General features: G+C 40.8%; 1 protein-coding gene across 6 annotated transcripts in view; it reads right to left on the bottom strand.

Annotated features, from left to right (window-relative positions):
* Nucleotides 1-6,915: 6,915 nt before the first annotated feature.
* PROX1 (prospero homeobox 1) overlaps nt 6,916-22,142 on the bottom strand; it is a 52,153-nt gene continuing 36,926 nt past the window's right edge. For 4 of the 6 annotated variants that reach the window (XM_010992107.3, XM_031438584.2, XM_010992108.3 and 1 more), the window contains exon 5: nt 9,717-12,552. In XM_010992107.3, coding sequence (XP_010990409.1) covers nt 12,364-12,552 — 189 coding nt within the window. In that variant the 3' untranslated portion in view covers nt 9,717-12,363. Of the gene's footprint in view, nt 12,553-22,142 lie in introns of all 6 variants that reach the window. The other 2 variants (XM_064477183.1, XM_010992109.3) reach the window with 2 other exon arrangements.

Here is a 22,142-nt window from a genome sequence, read left to right as displayed (position 1 = left end):
TTTAAAACTCAGTAACATATCGTGGATGACTTTCCATGTCACTACGTAGCTATAGCTCATCCTCAGAATTTTAGTAGATGCACAGGCCATGGAATCAAAATACAAACCTTACAACTGAAAGCAAAACTAAAACTTTGAAGAAACCCAAATATAATTTTTGTGCAGCTGTGGTGACATATCAGGGAACCAGTTATTCTTGGGGTCAGTTCTACCCAAGTTAAGTTCACCTTAAAGGGGCATAAAGTAACACAACTTGTTTTAACAGCTTGCGATGGACATTGAGTTTGTCTCCCAGTTTCCATTATTACATACAGTTCTGCAATGTATATTCCTGAACACGTCACATACAATTTAGACGTATTAACTGAGGTCCCCAGCTTCAGACCAGTATTTGTGACTTGTCCTTGTTCAGTCGTGGGCAAGCACCGCTTCTAGAGGGATTCATGGAGCAAATACAGAGGATAAAGAATCAAGGTTTTGACTTTTGAATTTTTAAACAGGGTCTTAAAACTCTGTGTTGAGACACTAGTCTTGAAAGTCAAGGCTTTTAATTTGCCAGAGCCTGACTTTTTTGTGATAGAAAAAGGTGTTTTTAGTTTCAAAAATTAAGCACCTGTGAGTCTCTTTCTGTTTTGTAAATAAGTTCATTTGTATCATTTTTTTTTAGATTCCACATATAAGTGATATCATATGATATTTGTCTTTGTCTGACTTGGTGTGATAATCTCTAGGTCCATCCATGTATAGCATGGGGAACTACATTCGATACCTTGTAATAATCTATGATGAAAAGAACATGAAAAAGAATATATGTATATGTATAAACAAATCACTATGCTGTACACCAGAAACACAATATAAATCAACTAAACTTCAATTAAAAAAAAAAGTTAAACACCAAAGTGTCGAGGCAGAAAGCCTCACCCAAACAGAGAGCGGAGTGGTGACAGATTAGGAGCCAGCCTGGCCCACCTTCACTGGCTGGAAGAAGTTCTCCTGGACCAGGGGACAGAATGGCTAAGAGAAGAGAGAATCAATCTGACCTTTTCCCTACAAAGGGGCCCTGACTCTTCTGTCCCGGGCTGAGCCTGGAGTTTGAGTAGAGGTGACAGAACAGCCAAGTACGATTGGAAGTAGAAGAAGGGATTTGTATCTATGTTCTGTCTGGCACCTAGAATAGAGCAGCCGTGCAGAAATGCCCTGGGCCAACATGGTGTTGGTACTGTGGTAGGGTACAGACTGAGTGCCAGGGGCAGAGGGCCTAGACCTCAGAGTGGCTTGAAAAGAATCAAACATGCCTGTGTCCAGACCACCCCATGATGGGGAAAAAAGTGAGCTAGCCATGGCCTGAAGATGCCTTAGTGGAAAGTGGTGTGAACCCTGCAGGCCAGAAGGCCAGTGCAGTAATGGCCATTTTCTCAAACAAAGCATGGTACCTGGATGACACCTTGCAGTCAGACTCTGCTCAGGACTCTGCTCAAGTACCAAGCAGACCTGGCATTGACTAAAGATCAGCCAAGAACCAGAGACCTCCTTGCTGACACCCAAGGACTGAGAGGCCACCCTAAGGAAGGGAGCAGAAAGGGATGGCGCTTCCTCTGCAAAGGCTGAGCACACCTGAAAGCGACTAGGTTATTTTCTACCAACAGTTTGAAAAAGGAGCTTGAGCTAGAGATTAAGCTGAGTTATAGGGGAAAAAATCTCACACTTTCACCTAACTGAATATGTGCCTTTGTGATTCCTGTCTGCTTATGTGTTCAATTATTTCCATGAGGTTGATAGCTAGATGTGGAATTGGTGAGGCAAAAGCACACACGCTTAGAAAAAATTAACGATAGTGCCAAGTCTCTCTCCAAAGTTCTAAGCAGTGGCAACTCTCATAAGCTTCACCAGAAGGCCTGGGGGTCAGTGCTGGCCAAGTCAGTACTTCTTTAGAGCCTGGTATCTTATCTTTTCCTCCTATAATAGAACAGAAAGGCTTTCATTTTAAGTCAATATTCCAGAAAAAGGAAAAAGTCATGATTCATTTTATGTAGCAAAAATAGCCTATTTTTAATTAAGATTACTTTTCTGGATTTCTTTTCCTTTGTCTTCTTTTTTTTAATTATTAAAGTTAAAGTTCTATTAGATGAATCTGACTTTTTCTAAAGACTCAGATTTCCAAGAAGACATAATAAAATGAGACATGGCCTCTGAGTTAGGCAACCTGGCAAACTAAAATGGCTAAAAGAGCAAAGGCTACTTGGCCTTAGGAAAAGAAAAAATTAGGAGGCAATAGCACACAGTGGTTGAGTTAGCTGACAGCCCCAGGAAGATGTATTTGTTTCCATTGTCATTAGAAGGTAGAAAAAAGCAAATCAACATATTAGTAAACTTTTCCTGCTTTTTACCCAGAAAATCAGTAAGTGTAGGTCTTCCTTCATCTCAGTTTGTTACAAGTCCTGCTTGTTTATAGTATAGTTTTTTTTTTTTTTAACTATACTGGTGGACTGAAATTGTTTATATTTTTACTTAGGATTTTTGCAATTGTATTAATAAATGTGAACTTCATTAAAAATTGGGATTAAAGTATATATATATATATATATCCTGTTTAGCCAATATTTTAAAATATTTGATAGAATTCACTCATAAAACTATGAAGGCCAGGTACCTTTGGAGGAGAGATTTTGTTTTTGTTTTTGTTTTTTTTTGAAAAACTACTCCAATTTCTTTTAGGACCTTGGTCCTATTAAAATTTGTACTTCTAGAGTAAATTTTGATACCTTCTTTTTGCTTAGAAATACATCCACTTCACTGTGATTTCTCACATATTGAACCATAGTGTTTTGATTCTACAAATTCTTGGATACCAAGTGGAGAAAGACATAAATTTCTCAGTTGGAAACCTATGTATTCTTCATGATTTTTTTCTAGAATGCAGATACCTACACTCAGACATACTTGCCCAGACCATGCTTGGATATATGATCATTAACCATCCTTTGTGTCAGACTTCAAGACTCTCTTCCTTCCTGTCAGTTGCTGAGCCATGAACAGGGATTTAGAGAAAACATTTCTTCTGCTTACCAATGAGATGTTGTGAGTAATTGGAAATGAGACCATTGATTTTTGAAATTGTTTCCCAACAGGTCAAGGGTAACAACAATGACAAGAAATCCATAGCTCCAATTTTCATGGTCTAGAGCTACTCACACCAAGGAATTTCCAATACCAGCGAAGCACAGAGCACTATTTGCACAAGCACTGGGGAAAACCCAGTGCTTTCTCCACTGGTGGATTTATTTGCAGAGACACAGGCATTTTTTCCAGGGTGGCTGCCAAACTATCTCCTGAGCCTGTCTAGCTAGCACCTGGGCCACTCAGCAGGGGGCTTTGCAAATAATACCCTCCTCTTTGCCAGGGTAGAGGCAGCCTGAGTGATTGTTTCAGCCTGCTATGGCACCTTAATCTTCTAAGCTGCTCCACTCCTATTCTGGGGCTTACTCAAGCATGGCTGGCCGGAGGTGTGGCCGCAGAAGCTTCAGGCTTGAGGCTGAGGGCAAGGGCCCGGGGAAACAGTAAGCATGGGCAGAAACTTGCAGCTCCTGGAGAACTTCTGTGTTCTTCAAAATTTGAACATCCTGGGAAGCTGCCATGGGTCTGGGTGTCGTTCTTCGATCTCAATTTAAAACGATATGGCAAGATGACAAAAGCCACCGACTGGGGGAGAAGAAAAGGAACCAATAATGATTCGGCACAAACCCACATTCCAGGCAGGCTCTGGTTGTTCCTATGGTATAAAAAATCGTCTCCTTTTTTTTTTTTTTGAAGGGTTGATAGAACTCACATGAGCTACTGTTTTAATGTTCACATTCTTCCATAAGGATCTCTTACTCTACCCAACGAGTGTTGCGCTGCTGTTTAGCAGAGAACTCCTCTCTTTAAATGACAGTTCAACGGAATTTATTCAGTATTTACATTCATACTTAGATATCTGTTCTATCATCCCTGATGAGATCACTGTTATTTCAAGTAGAGAACTCCTTTCTTTAAGTGAACATTTTATTGCACCCCCACATAAAGGTGAAGCTCCTTAGGTTAAAGGAGGTCTCAATCTCGTGGCCCCTGAGATAATACCCCAGAGATCCCAGGATAAAAGCCACTGAGTTAGATTCTCTCTAAAATTTCTTCAGCTCTAATTATTTTCCTCTGTAACCAGAAAAATAAACCAATGTCCCCAGCGGGGAAGGGTCCCTCCTTCTGAGTGATTTTGGAGCATCTGGAAGGAGTCCATGACCATGGACAGGAAACGAGACCTGGAGAGAGAGAAGGAGGAAATATGGGAGGCAGAGACACCTTGACAGACAATACTGCGTGCAGGCAAGGGGCAGCCACGAGTGATGTCACTAGCTCAGAAGACCGTGCGTTTGGTGGGGACGGCTTCCAGCCCCTAATCACTTGGGTGTCCTTGGACCGAATCTGAAAATGTAAATCTATTCCTGTGTACCATGTATCTTTTTATGCATCTACCACTGGGAGAGAAACGCACCAAGTCAGTGATCTCTTCATGTTAACGTCAGTAGATGGCTCCATCCCTGTGAACAGAGGGAGGCCTGGGGCCACACTGGGGCACTAAATGCTTGGCAAGGGGCAGAGACTCTTCCTGAAGGGAGAATGGATTATGAACAGAGAGGAAAAAAAAAATCCAAAGTCACACTTGGTCAACTTCAGAATTTTGCCCTTGCCTTGCTCTGCGACTTAAATTGCCTTTTTTACGAGAAGCAAAAACATTTAAAAAAAAAAAAAAACTTTTTGAAAAAAAAAATATGGCATGTAGGAATCCTTCAAAGAAAATCAACATGGTGGCTGCTCTGATTCAAGAAGCCTTTAGCCTTTCATAATTTTTTTGACCCTCGTGGACACTCAAGGGTTCAGTGACTTGCCCACGTTTCCCTCGGAGGCCACATCAAGATTTTTAGAAATGAATTTATTGGAGGCAGGTCTTCCGACACCCAGAGCAGTGCTCTCTTTATTTTCCCTTTAGTTAAAAAAGTTACCCTTTAGGTTTTTCACTCCAGTGTCTTGATCTGCCCTCCAAATGTTTATGTTGCTGGTGAGGGCCAGGTATGGCACCATTTATTTCTTTAGTACCTTTTCACAATTTTGCTTAGATATTGTATCAGTTGCTCTCTAAAACTGTATCATCTGTTTTCCTTTACAGACGTTTCCTTTGTATTTTACGTCTTTAGGAGTGTTCATGGACCCCAGAACTTGGCAACCCATGGTGAATATTTGATGCTTTCCTGTGACTTGCATTCAGAGACATCTATTCCTCACCTCTGCATGTGTGAGTAAGTTAATTGTAAAAATGTGATGATTTTTAGCTGTCAATCTTTAAGAAAACTTGTACCTCATTTAGGATGATAAATGGAGATAACAATGAAGAAATCAGCCTCTTCTTTACTATGAGTTGGTGAAGCTTATACTTTCAAGTATAACATGAGTACTGACAGGTGTCGAGACATGTATGTGGAACAAGGTTTGTGATCAGGTTTCGGATCAATGCCGAGAAGGGTGGTACATATTATTCTAGATCAGCACCGTCAGATAGTTTAGAGTCACAAAAGCAATGATCTGAAGCTACATTTTAAATAAACCTCCTATCAGAAAACATTACCACCTGCTGTAGCTTCCTAGTAACTTTAGTCGCTACATGGATTATCCAATCTGATTTAAAACAGACCGGTGTTAAGTAAGTACAAGATGTCATTACATTACTGCAAATGCTTTCTCCCTTTCAAAGGAGGTTAGGAGGCAGTGGGGGGATTCCTTTTTTCCTCCACTCAGGGAATAAATACTTTGGCATAGAGGGACCTAGGCATGCTCTTTTGCACAATTTAGTTAGGAGCACTGGAATTTAGATATATGCCATCGATAGAAAAAGAGCTGAAACTGGAAAAATATTGTTACTATTTAATAGTTTTGAGATTCTAAACACCCTCATGACAACAGGGTCAAAATATAAAGTTCCCATCATTTAGGGGAAAGCAAAAGAAGACCCGTGAGACATGAGGAGGGCTCAGCGTACAATGACATGGCGGACGGAAAGGGAGGGGCAGCTGTGAATGACGCTCAGTCGGGTCAGTCTCAAGTGGGCAAATGATTTCTGCTGATTCTTCATGTTTCTGATGTGAGGCTCAAGGAGACCCCACGACTTTACACCAAAGCCAAAGAGGTAAAGAAAATTTTCAAAAGCCATACAACCAGTGTTCTAAGTATGAAACCTGTTGCCAGTCATCATCTAAAGAAACATTTTAGAAAGGTTTTGACTTTACGTTGGTACTTTAAAAAAAATTTTTTTTTTCTTTTGTTGGGGGGAGGTAATTAGGTTTATTCATTTACTTTTGTTTTTGGAGGAGGTACTGGGGATTGAACTGAGGACCCCGTGCACGCTAAGCGAGCTCTCCATCACTTGAGCTATGCCCTCCCCTCTGGCACTGAGTTCTGAGTTCAACCAGACTAGAAACAATACAAGCTCTCACTCCCCATATTTCAAGTAATGTATCTGCCATTCTGTGACTTTTGGGACCATCATTCCTTGTTCTTTGAATCGTTAGACATTAACAATTGTTCAATTGAATTTAGCTCACAACCTTGTTCTAAGCCAAAGCTTTTGTTGTCTTTAAATTTTGAGGGCTTAAGTTAAACCTGTGAGAAGAGGTTTCAGACAGAAATCTGGCCCACTGCTACAAGCATCTGAGGTGAAAAAAAGATCATTTTTAGAAGCTGCATGCATTGATGTGCGGTCAGTCTAATGAAGAACTGTAATAACAGGAAAACTGATGTTACAGTCTCAATTAGCCTGCTGTCCACTAATTGAACACAGATCCAAAAACTACATGTCACAGTTTTAAAAAAAAAATCAAACGGCACTGAGCTTGTAATGTATAGTTTATTTTGCACAAGCTTGCATATATACTGCACATACATTCAGTTTAAGAGAAGATGGAAGGCACACAAGGCAATTGGACTACTGTATCCTTTAAGTGGTACAAAGCAAAAGGTAAAAGTTCGGAGAGAATACAAAAGCTGAAACACACAAAGTAAAACCCGCTTCCCACCCTCCCCCCGACAACTTTTTTTTTTTTCTTGTTTTAAAATTTAGTAGCTGCCAAACTAAATTTTTTACTTTTACTTTAAAATCAATTGTCTACTGCACCTTTTTTATTTACTTTTTAATATGGACAGGGAGTCTCATTTTTTTTTTATCATATCAATTAATATTACAGTACATCCTTGGTAATACAAAATTGTACACCTTCATCAAATAAATTAGGATAAATTAAACCAATAAATTATGCAAAGTCTTCAGAACAATAGACAACAACAAAAATCCACAGTTGAAATTGCCTCTAGCTAAAAAAAAAAAAATCAAAAGTTGACTTTATCAGTTCAGTTATTGTACTATATTCAAATCAAAGGGTCTTTATTACAAAAAAAAGAGCTTAATAATGCTATTTACAACATATTGCTAAATAATATAAAGGCAGTGTTTTGTCACGGTTTATACTATATACATACAAGAAATGGCTGGGACAATATTGGGGGAAGCCACGACCCTTGATTCTTCTAGGTATTGCAGAGACCAACCCCCAAAATATTTGCTTTCCTAATTCTAATTTTGAGGTGGTAATATACAATTTTAAAATGCTTTTGCCCCGCTAGGGGGAGGATTCAAATATTTTAAAAATAAAGAATGAATCCATTTTCACAAAAGAAGGCCAATCTGCTTACTTTTTCTGCTCATGTTTGTGCATTTTAGGGGGTATCAGATTTGAGAGAGGGCTTAGTTGAAAAGACTCAAAGTCCAGATGCTTCCAGATTCTGTTATATCCTTAGAAGGATGATTATAAGAAGATGCAAAGGTTAAATACCAGTTTTGATCCCAGCTCTGAACACGAGTATCTTAGCTTTAGTTTTATAGATGGTTTACAACCAACAGATCTACAGAAAACAAAACTGCATTTCCTTCAACATCACATGTAAGTGCAAGACAGTAACTGCTCACTCATATGAACCAGTTACGTTCTTTTAAGGGGAGCTTTTTGAAAACAGTGCTTCTTGTAATTTGCAAACACAGAGTTTGTACCAGAACGAAACATTTGTACTATTCACACCAATGAATATTCTATAATATACACGGCAAAGAGATTCTGCTCTGTCCTCACCTGCACGCTGCTTCTTTCAGGGGAGTCTGTAAACCACTTTTCCTTGGATGAATTTATGATTGCTTTTGGGGAACATCCTATTTTTAACGCTCCCCCAATCTTTAGCTTTATGATTTAATTTGACCTGTATGTGTGTGTGTGTGTGTGTGTGTGTGTGGGTGTGTTTGTGTGTGCATGGGGAGGGGGTTATATCCTAAATGTCTTCATGTACATAGAAAAGAAATTTCATAAATTTACAGAAACTGCATTACCCTTGCCCTTGACATCTGATGAAAGAGACTGTTATCTTTTCAAAGTAGAGAGCAGGATTTTCAAGAATGCTTTCAACTGTCTACACAGTCACCGTAGTGTTCCTAATAAACCCAACAGATGTTGTGAGAATGTAGTTATTTATTAAAATCTCATGTCTTATGTAACAACAGCCATGAGGTTAAATATTTACATTGCTTTATAAAAGTTCCCCTCTTGCTTTAGTGTTTTTGTTTTGCTTTTTTTTTTGTTTTTAACATTAAAAAAAATGATATTCACCCACATCCCCAGCACAGCAACAGAGATTCTGCAAACATAAAACACTTTAATTAAATAATACTGGAGGCACAAAGCAAACTTCAGGAATATGTGGGTGAACATTTCCTTAAATAATTACTACATTCTACCATCTTCCACTTGGTTTTACCATTTAAGGTGAAACGTCCTCATTAAACAGCCAGAGATACAGTAAGAATTAAATGTTTTGCTGTTGCAAATAGAACATTCTTTTCACAAAACATAACAAATGTCTAAAATAGGTCCTTAAATCTAGATAGGAAAAGGTAAGCTTTCCACTTCACACGCATATATATATGTATATTTTTACATGTGTGTATATGTGTGTATGTGTTTTTATGTTCACACATCTGTACACACATATATAGCACATGGTATGAAATATTGCTTCTATACTACTTCTCATTAGGCTAAGAAAACACAAGATTTGCACCACAGTTACAAAAAATTGGCTTCTACAAGAATTTTCAAAACTCGAATGCTGCTCAAACAATTGAGGAAAAAATAATTTGCGGTATCAAACTGTTCTAAAAATTCTCTTCTTCAAAAACGTATTCTCCCGCTTTGTTTTAAAAAGACACAAAATATGCATAGCTATCAACGTTATGTCAAACAGCCAGAAAAAAAAAATCTAGTGTTTATTGCAGCTGTAGTAATTGGAAATAAAGTCAAAAGGATGAAATCAAAAGCCACAGAAGGCACAAGAACAATTGTACTTGTGGGAAAAAACTGGTATTTTGAAGGATTTTTAAAAAATCCCCCCGCTGGTGCATTTAGGTCTAGGCACAGACTATAACCTCAAGTGTAGATCAAAAATAATTTAGGGTTAGAAGAAAATAAGTGGAAATGTGGTATTTCAACATGGACTTTAGACTGTTTCTCTATGTAAACTGTCCCTCAGCCTTCACCCTCCCACCAGAGAAAGTTAACTTTCTCGCAAGTAGCCAATTTTTACTTGGTGAGAGTTGAGCTAAGATTTGAAAGATGGTGATTTAAAAAAAAAAAAAAACCTGTTAAATAGGAGTTTTTTGAGAGACAGGCTTTTGTCATTTTCCAATGCACTGGGAGGCACAAGATTTTCTGATTGTAAGAGAATAAAAGAAAAAAAATCACCTAAAAGCAAAATGATTGCATTCTATTTCCAGGACAATGAGGTGAGCTTATTCTCATACTGCAATTTCTACTCTGAAATAATTTCTATGCCTTAGTGAACATTGGGAGGATATTACCGCAGATAAGCACATCAACATTTGGTTGTGAACACATACTTTTGCTTAATTCATCTATTTCAATTAGAAAGGCAGGGGAGAATCACACTAAAAATCCAAATAAGTCTGGAATCAGTACCGAATTTTGCCCCAGATCAAGAAGATCCAGCAATCTGCCTATATGTGTGAATACACTATGGTTTTGCCTTTTACCTTGCAAATAGCAACACAATGGTGATGTGAATTACACGGGATAGCAGAGACCCAGTTGTATCCTGAAGCCAACGATGAATGTCATACATTTGTGCATGAAGCAAGGCGAAAGAGTGTGACCACAAGTTGAGATTGCTTCCCTACTTTGTGCTGATTGGATTTTGGGGGGGGGGGGCGGGTGGTGGAAAGTTTTGCATTTTATTCCAATGTGATCATTATCCAATTTTTTTTTTTTGCCCCAAATAAGCAGGAACAAGAACAAATCGGATATGATGGCTCTGTGTGTGCTGTGTTGGAGAGTGCAAGCTGGGTGATGGGTTTGGCTGTGGGTGCAGAGCGAAGCCGGGGGTGTTCCGGCCGGTGCCCCTGCACTCTGTCCACCCCGCGAGCGGCTGTGTCTCCTGAATGAGGCAGGCATCACAGGACTGCGCTGTTTAACTTAAAGTCAGCAGGTTTTAAGGCTTTGTGCTGACAATAATTGCCTTCATACATTCCTGTCCATCAGCAGAATTTATAAATGATGTGAAATTACAGCGATTGGGTCAGCTAGTTAGTCACACGGGTCAACCTGCATTCTCCAAAGTCAAATGTAATTTTTATAAAAATCAAGGGAAAACGGTATTTATGTTGTATATGATCTAAATACCAGGTTTGTTGCTGTGTTATTTTAGGAAATGTACATCAAATTCCCTAAGGGGAGGGAGGGTTCTGGAAAACACTATTAGAATGAAAAAGGAATTCTTACTGCATCTGCACACAAAACCCATCGAAGAAAACAAGTGTGAATGCTGTTCGGCTTTTTAAAAGCAAGGATTGGACGTTGTATACCTTTGAAAATCTGGGGAGGGGGGAAGAAAAAAAAAAGAGGAGAACCATTGAAGAAAGCACGAAATAGCAGCTGGCTTTCTTATGTGTGCTGAGATTGTGTCTTTTGGGTTAACTCCCAAACTCTCCCATCCTATACACTCTTTTCACATTTTGGTCAATACTAGCTTCTCAATTAGAAGAGACTTTATCAACTGCTTTAAAATGCTGTATCTAAAACGAAGAAACACTTAATCTGACTGTCACCACTTTGAATATCCATCAGGGTGGTGTGGAAATGTATGTGAAAATAGGTCATTCTCATGTGTACTCATCTCAGCTGCCAAACTTCTAGTGTGGGCAGGAATTTTATGGTCAAGTTGGGATGTCCTTTCTTCCTTACCATAGAAAGGTATTCAGAAAATAGTGTTTTTTTTTTTTCTCAAGTGTTAAATATTAAACAGAAATAATAATTCTTTTTAAGCATATAAACAAGGTTGAGGAAAGAGTACATTTGAAACTTATGTGCCTTTTAATATCTGAAGCAAGATAAATGAAAAATAACACGTGATAGGGGTTTTCTCTATGAAGAATGACATATACTCATTTATTATAGAGAAGAACCTATTGCAAAATTGAGGGGTGACCAGCGGTCACGTGAATTTCCAGTCTCATCTTGTGAAAGAGTCAGTTTTGCACTAAGTTGCTTTGCCTCCAGAAGAAATTGGTACTAGTTGGGGGTGTTTGCCATTTCCGTCAGGAAAGGCTTGATAGTTAGTGATCCTGTTTCTTTTTAAAATTGGGCCTTTTGGGATACTTTTGAAAAGTGAGCTGTCCATCTGCCACTGGTGTTATCTTTAAACATGTCATAAAAAGCTACTTACTGAGTTCAAACCAAACAAAATATTAAACAAAGTTTATCAAGTGGTTTCATTGAGTTTTCCGACCTTCACAGCAGGAAAAACAAGAGACACATCACTGACTTCAGCGTTGTGCTGTGTCATGGGTTCCCTCCGCCAACCGCCATTTGCAATGAACCATCAATCAAGCAGAAGCGTCCTTAACGAACGCCCTTCCTCGCTAATGTAGACTTTACACACGTCAACATTCTTTTTCCCTGAAAATTAACCCTATTTTAAGTCTCCAAATGTTAAGGGCCTTGGGCAAAAGTAAACTAAAGGTGGAAGGAAAAGAACCATCCCCTTGCAATGGAAAACAAGAGAAAAATGAGAGAAAGATGAGGAGGAATTACCAGCTGATTTCATAACATATCCATGCCTCCCAGACACATACATATGAAATCAAAATCTAGACACATAAAACTCGGACACCCAAAGGGGACTGCTACTATTCATACATTCAAAAAGAGTTGTTGAAAATTTCTACTCATGAAGCAGCTCTTGTAGGCAGTTTGGGGATTTGAAAATCTCAGGGACTTCACTATCCAGCTTGCAGATGACCTTGTATATGGCCTTCTTCCAGGAAGGATCAACATCTTTGCCTGCGATAATGGCATTGAAAAACTCCCGTAATGTGATCTGCGCAACTTCCAGGAATCTCTCTGGAACCTGCTGATACAAGGAGACAATGGCATTAATAAAGTTTTCAGTTTCAAGTCTCCAGTTCTTCAAAGGAAATTGAGCTAAGTTCTTTCTTTCAGAAAGGGGCTTACATGGCACCTGCATTTTCTAAAAATGGCCGGCCTCTATTCTCTTATGTAAAGACGTTATATATAGTAGCATCGTAACGTGGAGTTGACATCTCTGTAGAGTTTTAGAAAAAGACGGGCACAAGAGATACACGCAGACTTACTGAAAAACTGGGATTCTGTTGTGAATATTAGGGTAGAAAAAGGGGACAGATTGTTGGAATTCCTCACTTCATTAAACAGGCGTATTCCCGGAGCAAGTCTCCACCTCATCTTTCAGAATTTGAATCATATTTCCATTATGAAAGCAAAGTGTGTTCTCAAAAGTAGAAAACAATTGGCTTTTGATATAAACTAAACCCACATTGTAGAGGGAAGAACACCAAAATCTTGGTTTCCTGCTTGTAGCAGAGGATTGATGACTCAAGTACTAAACTCTATATTAAAATGATCTTCACTGTAAAGTACAGGCAGACATCGTTTTATTCTGCTTCACTTTACTGATCTGCTTCAGATACTGCGGTTTTATTTTGTTTTTTTTTTAATTTTTTTTTTAAATTTTACAAATTGAAGGTTTGTGGCAACCCTGCATGGAAAAGTCAATCGGCACCATTTTTCAAACAGCATTTGCCCACTTCATGTCTCCATGTCACGTTATGGTAATTCTTGAAGTATTTCCAACATTTTCATTAATATTATATTTGTTCTGGTGATCCCTGATCAGTGATGTTTGATGTTACTATTGCAAAAAGGTGACAACTTAATGAAGGCTCAGATGCTTGTTAGCGTTTTTAGCAATCGTCTTTTTTAGTAAGATACGTATGTCTTTTTAGACTTAATGTTGTTGCACACTTAATAGACTACTAAAGTGTAAACATAACTTTTATATACACTGGAAAAAATTTTTAAAAAATCATGTGACTTGTTTTATCACAACATTCACTTTATTGCGGTGGTCTGGACCAGAACCTGCACTGTCTCTGAGGTCTGCCTGTACCTTATGTACAAAAAAGAGTAAGATAATGACATTCACACTTAAGCCCCAAAACACAAAATTTGTACTAAAAACTAAAATCCTACATCAGAAAATATCTTTACCTTGAGATTAGGATTGTTCCATAAGAGTGTGATTTATGCAGCTGAAAATAATAAAAACCAACATTTTTGGAGTGCTCATTATGTGTCAGGCACTGTGTTACGTACTGAATGTGAATTATGTCGCTCAGTTCCCCCAACATCTCTGTGATTATTCACCCCATTTTACAGTGAGAAAACTGAGGCTCAGAGAGATTAAGGGAATTGTTCGAGGTCATGTGTTCCAAGATAAAACGTTCTCCAAACATTCTTTTCAGAATCCCTATATGTTAATCCTTTTCTCTCACAGCAATTAATACATATGTATGTGTGTTTTGTGTGTGTGTTTATTAATTGTCGTTTATTTAATAGGCTGGCCCAAGGAAAGCAAGAGTGAATGATGCACTCACTTTGTATTCTTCATAAGGTACATGGTAAATCATGGCCTGTCTTTCCCCACAACAAGATAACGGATTCACAGAATCATTCCATGAACTCATAATTTTCCAAGTACACCCAGACAATCTGTAGATTTCTTTCAGTGGGGCACTTATACATTAATAATGTTTTATTTTTACAGTAAGTACAGACATGTGAGGAAGCAGATGCCCTGTAGATCTGTCTACACACATACAAGGACGGGAAGATTTTCATCTCAGGTCAGACTGGCCACTTACCCACAGTAAAAGGAGGGATTGTCATTTTGAACGTATTTGACCCCTTTCTCCCCACCTTTTCTCAATTTGCATGGTTGACCTTTTATAATGACAGTAACTGATAAAGAAAACTAAAATGATCACCAGACGCCCCTACTTTACACATTTGGAGTTGGACAAAGAAGTTCAGGGCTTCCAATGGTAATTCACTTGCCCTTTGAAAGAAACCTAATAACTCCTGAGGGAAAAAAAAAAGGGGCCCCACGCAGGGCCGATCAGAATCTAGAAAAAGTGAAAAATTTGGTAGCCCCTTCCGAAGACCGATATATTGGCCAGTTTTCTCAGGACAAAGTTACCAGCAATGCCTGAAAAAGCGTCGAAGCACCACGCTGTACCCCCACCCCGCAACGGGTGTGCAAAGCCACACACCCCAATGGCCATTCCCTGCTGAGACGTCATCTGTGTTTTCTACTGAACTTTGATGATTTTCTCCCAATTCTCCTGCACATACAGGAGTATTTGCAGGATGCGAAGGGCCTGGAGGAGCAACGAGCCCTCCCACTCACCTGATTGCGAATGAAAAGTCATTAGGCAGCCTTTTTAGAGTACCCTCCCCTCTTCCCCAAAGATAATCCTCCACATTTTATCAAATGGGCACCACTGAGAGAGGGTGTCTGGCTGGAGAACAGTTAGGCAGTGCAACTCCCCACTCTAACTATTTGGTTTGGGAGCTGTTAGCCAAATGCTACAGAAACATAACCAGAGGCATTTATTAAAATAAACATTTCAGGAAGTGTAGTTTTCCTGGCCATTAGCAACAGATCCATGATGAAGACCTCTGTTCCTTGAACCCTTGGGGATGCGCTGTGGCACGACGTGGCAGAGCTGTAGGGAAGGGAAAACCAGGGACGGCAGGGAAGACCAGAAGCCCCACCCCCTACAAGGACCCCAGGGGAGATGTGGGGAGCTAGGGGCCGAGGGTAAGACAGTCAGAGGAGGGAGATGCAGCTAGAGCAGCATCAGCACCACGGGAGGGAAGGAAGCGCAGCTCTAGGGTTTGCCTGAGGACAAATCAAGGTAATGTCTTTGTGGGGTGTGTGCAGCCTCCACCTGGTCATTCACCAGGTGGGTTAATGGTTTTTAGTGGGGTTTTATCCTGTTCTAAACATTCATTTCTTTTGTTAGTAATCTTGGGCTGTCTGTATGCTTATCTTTTTGTTATTTAACTTTTCACCTCCTTATATTGAGTTGTAATGAATTTATCATATGATGTCTTCAGATTAAAAAGTCCTGGTTTCTAGTCTGTGGACCCCTCATAATGCTTAACAGAGTTCTTTTGCACCGTCTCTGATAAACAGCTCATAAAGAGACCCCGCCTTCTGCTTTACTGCACATCTTTTCTAGAGTCACACTTGTCTTCTCCCTAAATACTTTTTAAAAAGGAATTTTAAAATAATGATTAAAAAAACAGAATTTAAAGAGCTGAACTAGATCTCAGAACTCATTTTATGGATGGAAAAATGATGAGATGATGAGAGTCTATAAGATGAAGAGACTCAAGTCCAATAACCTGTTCAGGTGTCTTTCCATTAAATCACGCTGCCTCCTTTTTAATGTATTTTCAGTAATTCCTAATGTATATGAGGCATCAAAGCCTTGACAAGCTGTGGACCCGGGATTGAGAAAAAACCACAGAAGAGCTAGTTGCTTCAAAATAAGTGAGAATGACACCAAAGATTCCCAGGAGGAGACCCCAGTGAGCGGTTTACGTTTGGGAAGGGATGAATTCTTTGCGAACAAATGAAATGCTTTTTGCTAATTCAGTGCTTATTTTGTGGCAATACTCAGGCAATGGATTGGGCTAAATGAAAGAAAGTTCTAATGAGATCCTCTAGCACTAGAGCAATTAATCTTTTTTTGGTGGCTCCAGAGAGGTAAATTGATGGGTAACAACTGATCTTCTGAGAGAGTGCCAGGGAATTCCACCCTCAGGTAGAAATATCACCCATGGAAAAGAGACCCTTACCTCTCTGCTAGAAAAGTTTCCCCAACTCCATTTAAGGGAGTAAGTGAGGGGGGGCCTTTCTGATTTTCGGGGGTGCTGTCTTCGACTTCAGGCTTATGAGAATGGTGCTGCCTGTATTTTTCTGTACTTCTCCACAACTAATGGATTTCCAATCACTAATAAACATCTGCAGAAAATCCCTTAGTGACAAGTAATCCCTTATCTGGGTTTCTTTTAATAGAACCCAACAATCTGCAGAATGAACCCTAGAGTATCTCCTCAGCATCAGGTGGCAACAGTCAATCAAGTCCCTGGAATGCAAGACAATGCCGGCCGCTGGGAGGGGGAGGGAGGGCTGTGCCTTTGGACATGCCACAGGGGAAAAACAAAAGGCTCCCAAAGTCTCTGGCTGCAACTCTGCAGCTATTGTGGGAGCTGCGGTGCTGAGTGTTCTTCAGGAGAGGAGAGTGGAAACTTCGCTTTGATAAAAGGCCTCCCAATATAGGAACCTTACCCCAGATGGTCTCGCGTCTCCTTGCCTTGATATTTGGAGGAGGGGATAATTGCGAGGAGGTACTTGAATGCACTCATACATTTGAAGGGGGCTGGCCCGCAGCAGCCACCCATATCATCAACATTGTTTGTGCTTGAGTCTCAGAGCAAAGGAGGGCCTTGTGGGCTTAGACAAAATGGGGGAAATGGGAGGGCGTTTTCAAGCCTGCTGAGTCCGTGGCTGGGTTGCACCGAAGCACACACACATACACACACACACACGCATGCACGCACGCTCGCACGCTCGCACACACCGTGGGTTGGGTGGGTGGTTGTTTGGCTGTTCTTTTTTTTTTTTTTTTTAATCAGTATGAGTGGCAAAGACACATTTTCCCCCCGTCTTCCTCCTCCTCTTCCCAGTTGCTTTACCTTCAAGGATGATTTGTTTTATTAAACTGACTGTCCCTAGCCTCTGCAGTACATAATAAAAGCCTGACATAGCAGGCTGCCTGCCTTCTGTGTCCTGCAGACACTCATCATAAGTGTCAGGACATACCAAGGTTAGCGGTCACTGGAAGTGTGCTCGCTGGCCCAAACCTTGCCAAACGCTCTTGGCAGCTGAATGAATGTCACAGAGAATAGAAGGGGAATTACAAAGGTTAAAAAGAAGACAGCCTCTCCTATTTTCTGGAGACAGAGAAGCTGATTTTTCACACCTCTGAAACATCCACCAGCCTCCTGCGGGAGACCTAAACCTTGCCCCTCGCACAGCTCCCCGTGGATACCTTTCCATCCTCCATCCCCTTTAAAAATTGGTCCAGTGGCCTAGTTTCATCAGGGACATGATCTTTGCTGAAATGGACAGAAAACAAACCAGGTTGAGACCTCTCTCACCAGCCCCTCCCCAACAACCAAAGGCTCGAATGGCTTATCAAGCTTATCAATCAATAGATTGCAATCCTATCAAGGGAGCTCATCTTTCCAGTCCATCTCTTAAACTATTTTTTTTTTCAAACTTCAGTGAGGAAATGGAAAAGAAAAGGTACGTATGGGCAGAAATGACTAACTGATGGACAAGTGCAATCCTGCCTAATATTTTGGTGAATTACTTTCTGTGTGGGTTTTCTTTCTTCTTTCTCCTCCACTTCTTAAAGAAAAAAAATACTATAAAAGGGCAATAAAATGCTGACTGTAAGAAGACAATGTCAAGGAGAAAAGGGTAACGGTATTTTGGATACTCTTCACTGCTCGCCTTGGAGAGAGAGTTATTCTTGTCACAAACCCTTTTGTCTGCATCTGCTGACTGCCTGCCTGTAGCCAGCAGCATACTTTAACTGTTTTGTCACCTCCTAACATCACATGCATCAGCTGTTGGGCTTTTGTTACGGGTATTGTAGAACTAATCCGCTGTGGCTGCTCTACTGTGCAGTAAATAAAACAGAAACGGGCTTCTCAGACAATTCTGCATGAATATTTCAGATGGCTTTTACAACTCCGATTCACAAAATCAAATAAATAAATAACTCCCCCAGCCTTCCCCCCCACCCCAGCCTCTACCCACACACAGAAACAAAACCCCTCAAACTAGACCCAGATACCTTCAAGTCAACTGCATTGAAGGCACTGACTTGAGCCTTCAAGCAATTGTTTGAGTGAAGTTGAAAGAATGGAGCTCTCTAAACTTCAGCACCGTGGTATTATTCATTACTAGAGTTAAACACAGCTGATTCTGAAAACTGGGTAGGGGCTTTGAAATTCTCAAGAGCTACGTTGCTCCTTGGACTGTCTGAAAAATAAATAAATAAAATATAATGCCATCAAAAATATATTGTTAGAGTTGCCTTGTCAAATGGCTTTTATTGTTTCCATCTGCATTTTCTTCCCTTCCACTTATCTGAAAGGGGTCAAAGGAAGAGGCTCGTGCATCTAATTTGCCCTAAGAGCCTGTCCAAAATGTTTAACCTGTAGAGGCGCACAAAAGGAAAATGAAACTTTGGGCTGGGTTTTTCAAAGCTGAATTTACATCACGAGGTCTCTTCCGGTATAAACAATGTACTGATCATATAGAGCAAGGCATTTTGCTCCATGACCTCCAAGTGTCTTTGGAGAATTAAAAAGGGAAAGGGCGTCTCTACGTGCGTGCGTGCATGTGCACATACAGGCACGCGTGCACACGCACACGAAAATCCTAGGAAATGAGACGGAGTTGAAGTACTTTCCCGAGCATCCATTCACCCTCGTGTGCACATGATTCCTCTAAACAAACTCTCCCATCCCTGCTGTTTGTTAAGTAAATATTGATCAAGGAGAGACATATCTCCTGACGGCAGGGGCACAAGCTGGGGACTTAGACGGCAGACAGAGTGGACTTAAATGGATAAACTCACATGCTTTGGTGACTCCTCATAGAGATTATCAGCCGAAAAGGCAAGAACAGACACCCAATTGCTGTTCCTCTCCACTGTCTCACTCTCACCGAATTCTCCTGCCAGAGGCAGAAGCGCGGACCCACGGGGCTATGAAAGGTGGTGACAAGATGTCGTTCCTGGGGGTCTCCTCCGCAGGCACGCAGGCATTTATCCTGGGTGAATGGCGGGAAGGGAAGGGGCGAAAGGGTGCCGGATGCTACCCAGCGTGAATCGTGGGATTGGGCTCCGGTGCCCTCTCATTATGGAGAAGAATCAGATGGGAAAACAAGCACGGATGTGCTTTGGAAAGCATAAAACTGTAGGGAAGGCGGTGGTTTGAACCTTAAGGAAGAGCCCAGTTCCTGGGAGCTGTTTCACTGTGATAAATACATGTAGGCGAAGCAGGGTTTTGAGAAATGTTTTGAGGAGGTTCACGTGCGTGATTTTATTGGCTGAGTCAACACATTGAGAAAAGTTGCCTTGTGTTTCCTAAGTTTGACTTTGGTCATTTCATGATTGTGACCTGAATCCTGTCAGGGGCTGAACGGCCACAGATGCTACCCCGGGAAGGCTAGTTTGAAAATCACCTCTAGAGACTAGGTTTGGTGTATTAGGCACTGAGTGCCACGGTCAAAGAGCAAGGTGTTTCAGTTAAGAGTTCCCACCAAATGGCTATGTGGCGTTTAAATTTTAATAGGATGCTCACACCTCTGTTTGGAAGGACTGGAGTTATCCAGAGAACACTGGCTACGAAATCGTTTGCAGATGCCTGCCGGGCCACACTGAATGAGGCCAAGGACAATTCTGCAGCCACAACTGGGCTCTGGACTGAAGTCTCTTTGACTCTGATGCTCCAGGTGACATTCAGCTTTCGGGGACCTTACAGGATTAGATTAGTGTGGTGCCCACGCAGTTTTAGGCTTAAGAGTGGGCTCACCTCCTACTTATGTGTTTTGCTACTTAACTATGTGAAGACTAAATGCTTATAGGAAGTGGCTAGAGTTCAAGGCTGTCCTTAAAACAAAACAACAACAACAAAAAAACCCAGTTACCCGCCCCACCCCCGTGTTTCCTTAGTCTAAGCAAAGGAACACATGGCAATAACAGTCTGTATCATTTTTTTTTTATAAACCTTCAAAAGAACAATGTTCTGTTGAGCAAAATTCAGTAGCATTCTGTAAACATTAATTTAAGGAAATCAATAGACTCAGTGAGCTAAAGCCATATTGCAAGATAAACTGGCCAGAGTGCCACTTTGTCAAATAGATTTTCGTTTTCTCGGCCTGATAAAGACAGTTTCAAAACGGGGCAAACGTGTTGCAACCAAGGTTTGAAAAGTATGTGGCCTTCAAACAGTCTGCTCGTTCCTCCTACAAAGCTGGATAAACATACTTTAAAAATGATAAGATGGTTGAGAATTGATTTGGCTTTCAAATTTTACATATAGTAGATCTCTTGGTTGTCTCACAGGGAAAGAATTACTGTGAGACAAAATACTGTGCGCACGTTCACTATAGAAAATAAAGGTACTCGAGAGAAGGGGTTAAACTGCCTTGAGAAAAAGAGCTCTGGGGGCAGTGTCGGTTGATGCTTGACTTTAAAAAAAGAGAGGAAGAAAGAAATCTTTATTCATGCTGACCTGATGGGCAACAGGCCTTCTTGCCAAAATCCAAAAGCCAAACTCTCTAGTGGGTTTGGGATCAGAGGTTCCAGCTGGTGGAAGCTGCTCCCAGTCTGTGCGCACCATGCAATGTCATGTTCATGGGCTGTGGGTGGGGGTGGGGTGGGGGCACCAACCCAGGGAGTGCTGGGGAAGGACCCTAAGCGAGATCCATGTGACAGCCTCAAGGATGCTCTCAGCCAGGCTGAAAGCTTCCGGGGTAATTAGGAAAAGTGGCAAAAGGGAAGTATGTCTCCCGTCTCCTGTCGCCACGGCAGGGACCTCCACTGCAGTAATTACCACCAAGTTAAACTGCCTGACACCCCCCATGCCACACCAGCCCTTATAAGTGCCAGCAAAGTGGCCACCAGATAGGACAACGGGGGAAAAGTCCCACTGGAGGACATGTAGTAAGAAGAACGAACAGCCACATGGACCCTGCAAGGAGGGAGGATAGGATCTACCTTGGAAGCACAGCGGAGCGCCATGAAAATGGATCACAGGAAGGGGCCTCTGGTCAGCCCACCTGGGCAGTGAGGCTCTGGCTGTCACCTCTCACATGGACTTCCCTCAGCAGCACGAAGGAAGGGCCAAGGCCTGCCTTGCGAGTGTCTTTGCTTCCTTGCCCTAATTTAACTCTTTATCTTGTAAGAGTAGTTATTTGGATAGCTCATGTCTTTGTCAAAACTCATGAAACTGCCCACTGAAAGATCTGTGCATTTTACTGTATGTGAATTACACTTCAATGTTTAAAAAAAGACCTTGACATTGTCCAAAAGAAAAAAAAAAGAGTAGTTATTTGGAAAACACAGAATTCACAATAGAATTTCTACACCTTAAAGATGTTGACAACACACACATTGATAAAAACACTGCAAGGCTGTCAACAATGTGCTAGAATGGAACATTTTGAGTGTGACTTTAGGTGATAAAAAAAGAATGTCTTGACATCTACTCTACCTGTTAATAATCTGCATATACATTTTAAACTATGTGGACATTCCACTGGCGACTCTGTTTACAGATATCAAGATAAATAAAACCATCCCTCCCAGAGCCTCAGGAAAGGAAGTAATAGTTTGCTGGGAACAGAAGGACAAACGTCTTCACGATTAACTCTGTGAGACTGTCAGAATTATTTTGTGGGGCTGAAACTTGGTTCACCAAATAAGCTTAAAGTGGCCAGTTGATTTGCTCATGCTTGGAGGTTCTGGTATT

The sequence above is a fragment of the Camelus dromedarius genome, chromosome 21 (genome assembly GCF_036321535.1).
Source record: "Camelus dromedarius isolate mCamDro1 chromosome 21, mCamDro1.pat, whole genome shotgun sequence".
NCBI classification, from domain to species: domain Eukaryota; kingdom Metazoa; phylum Chordata; class Mammalia; order Artiodactyla; family Camelidae; genus Camelus; species Camelus dromedarius.
This window is presented reverse-complemented; position numbering and strand designations above follow the sequence as displayed.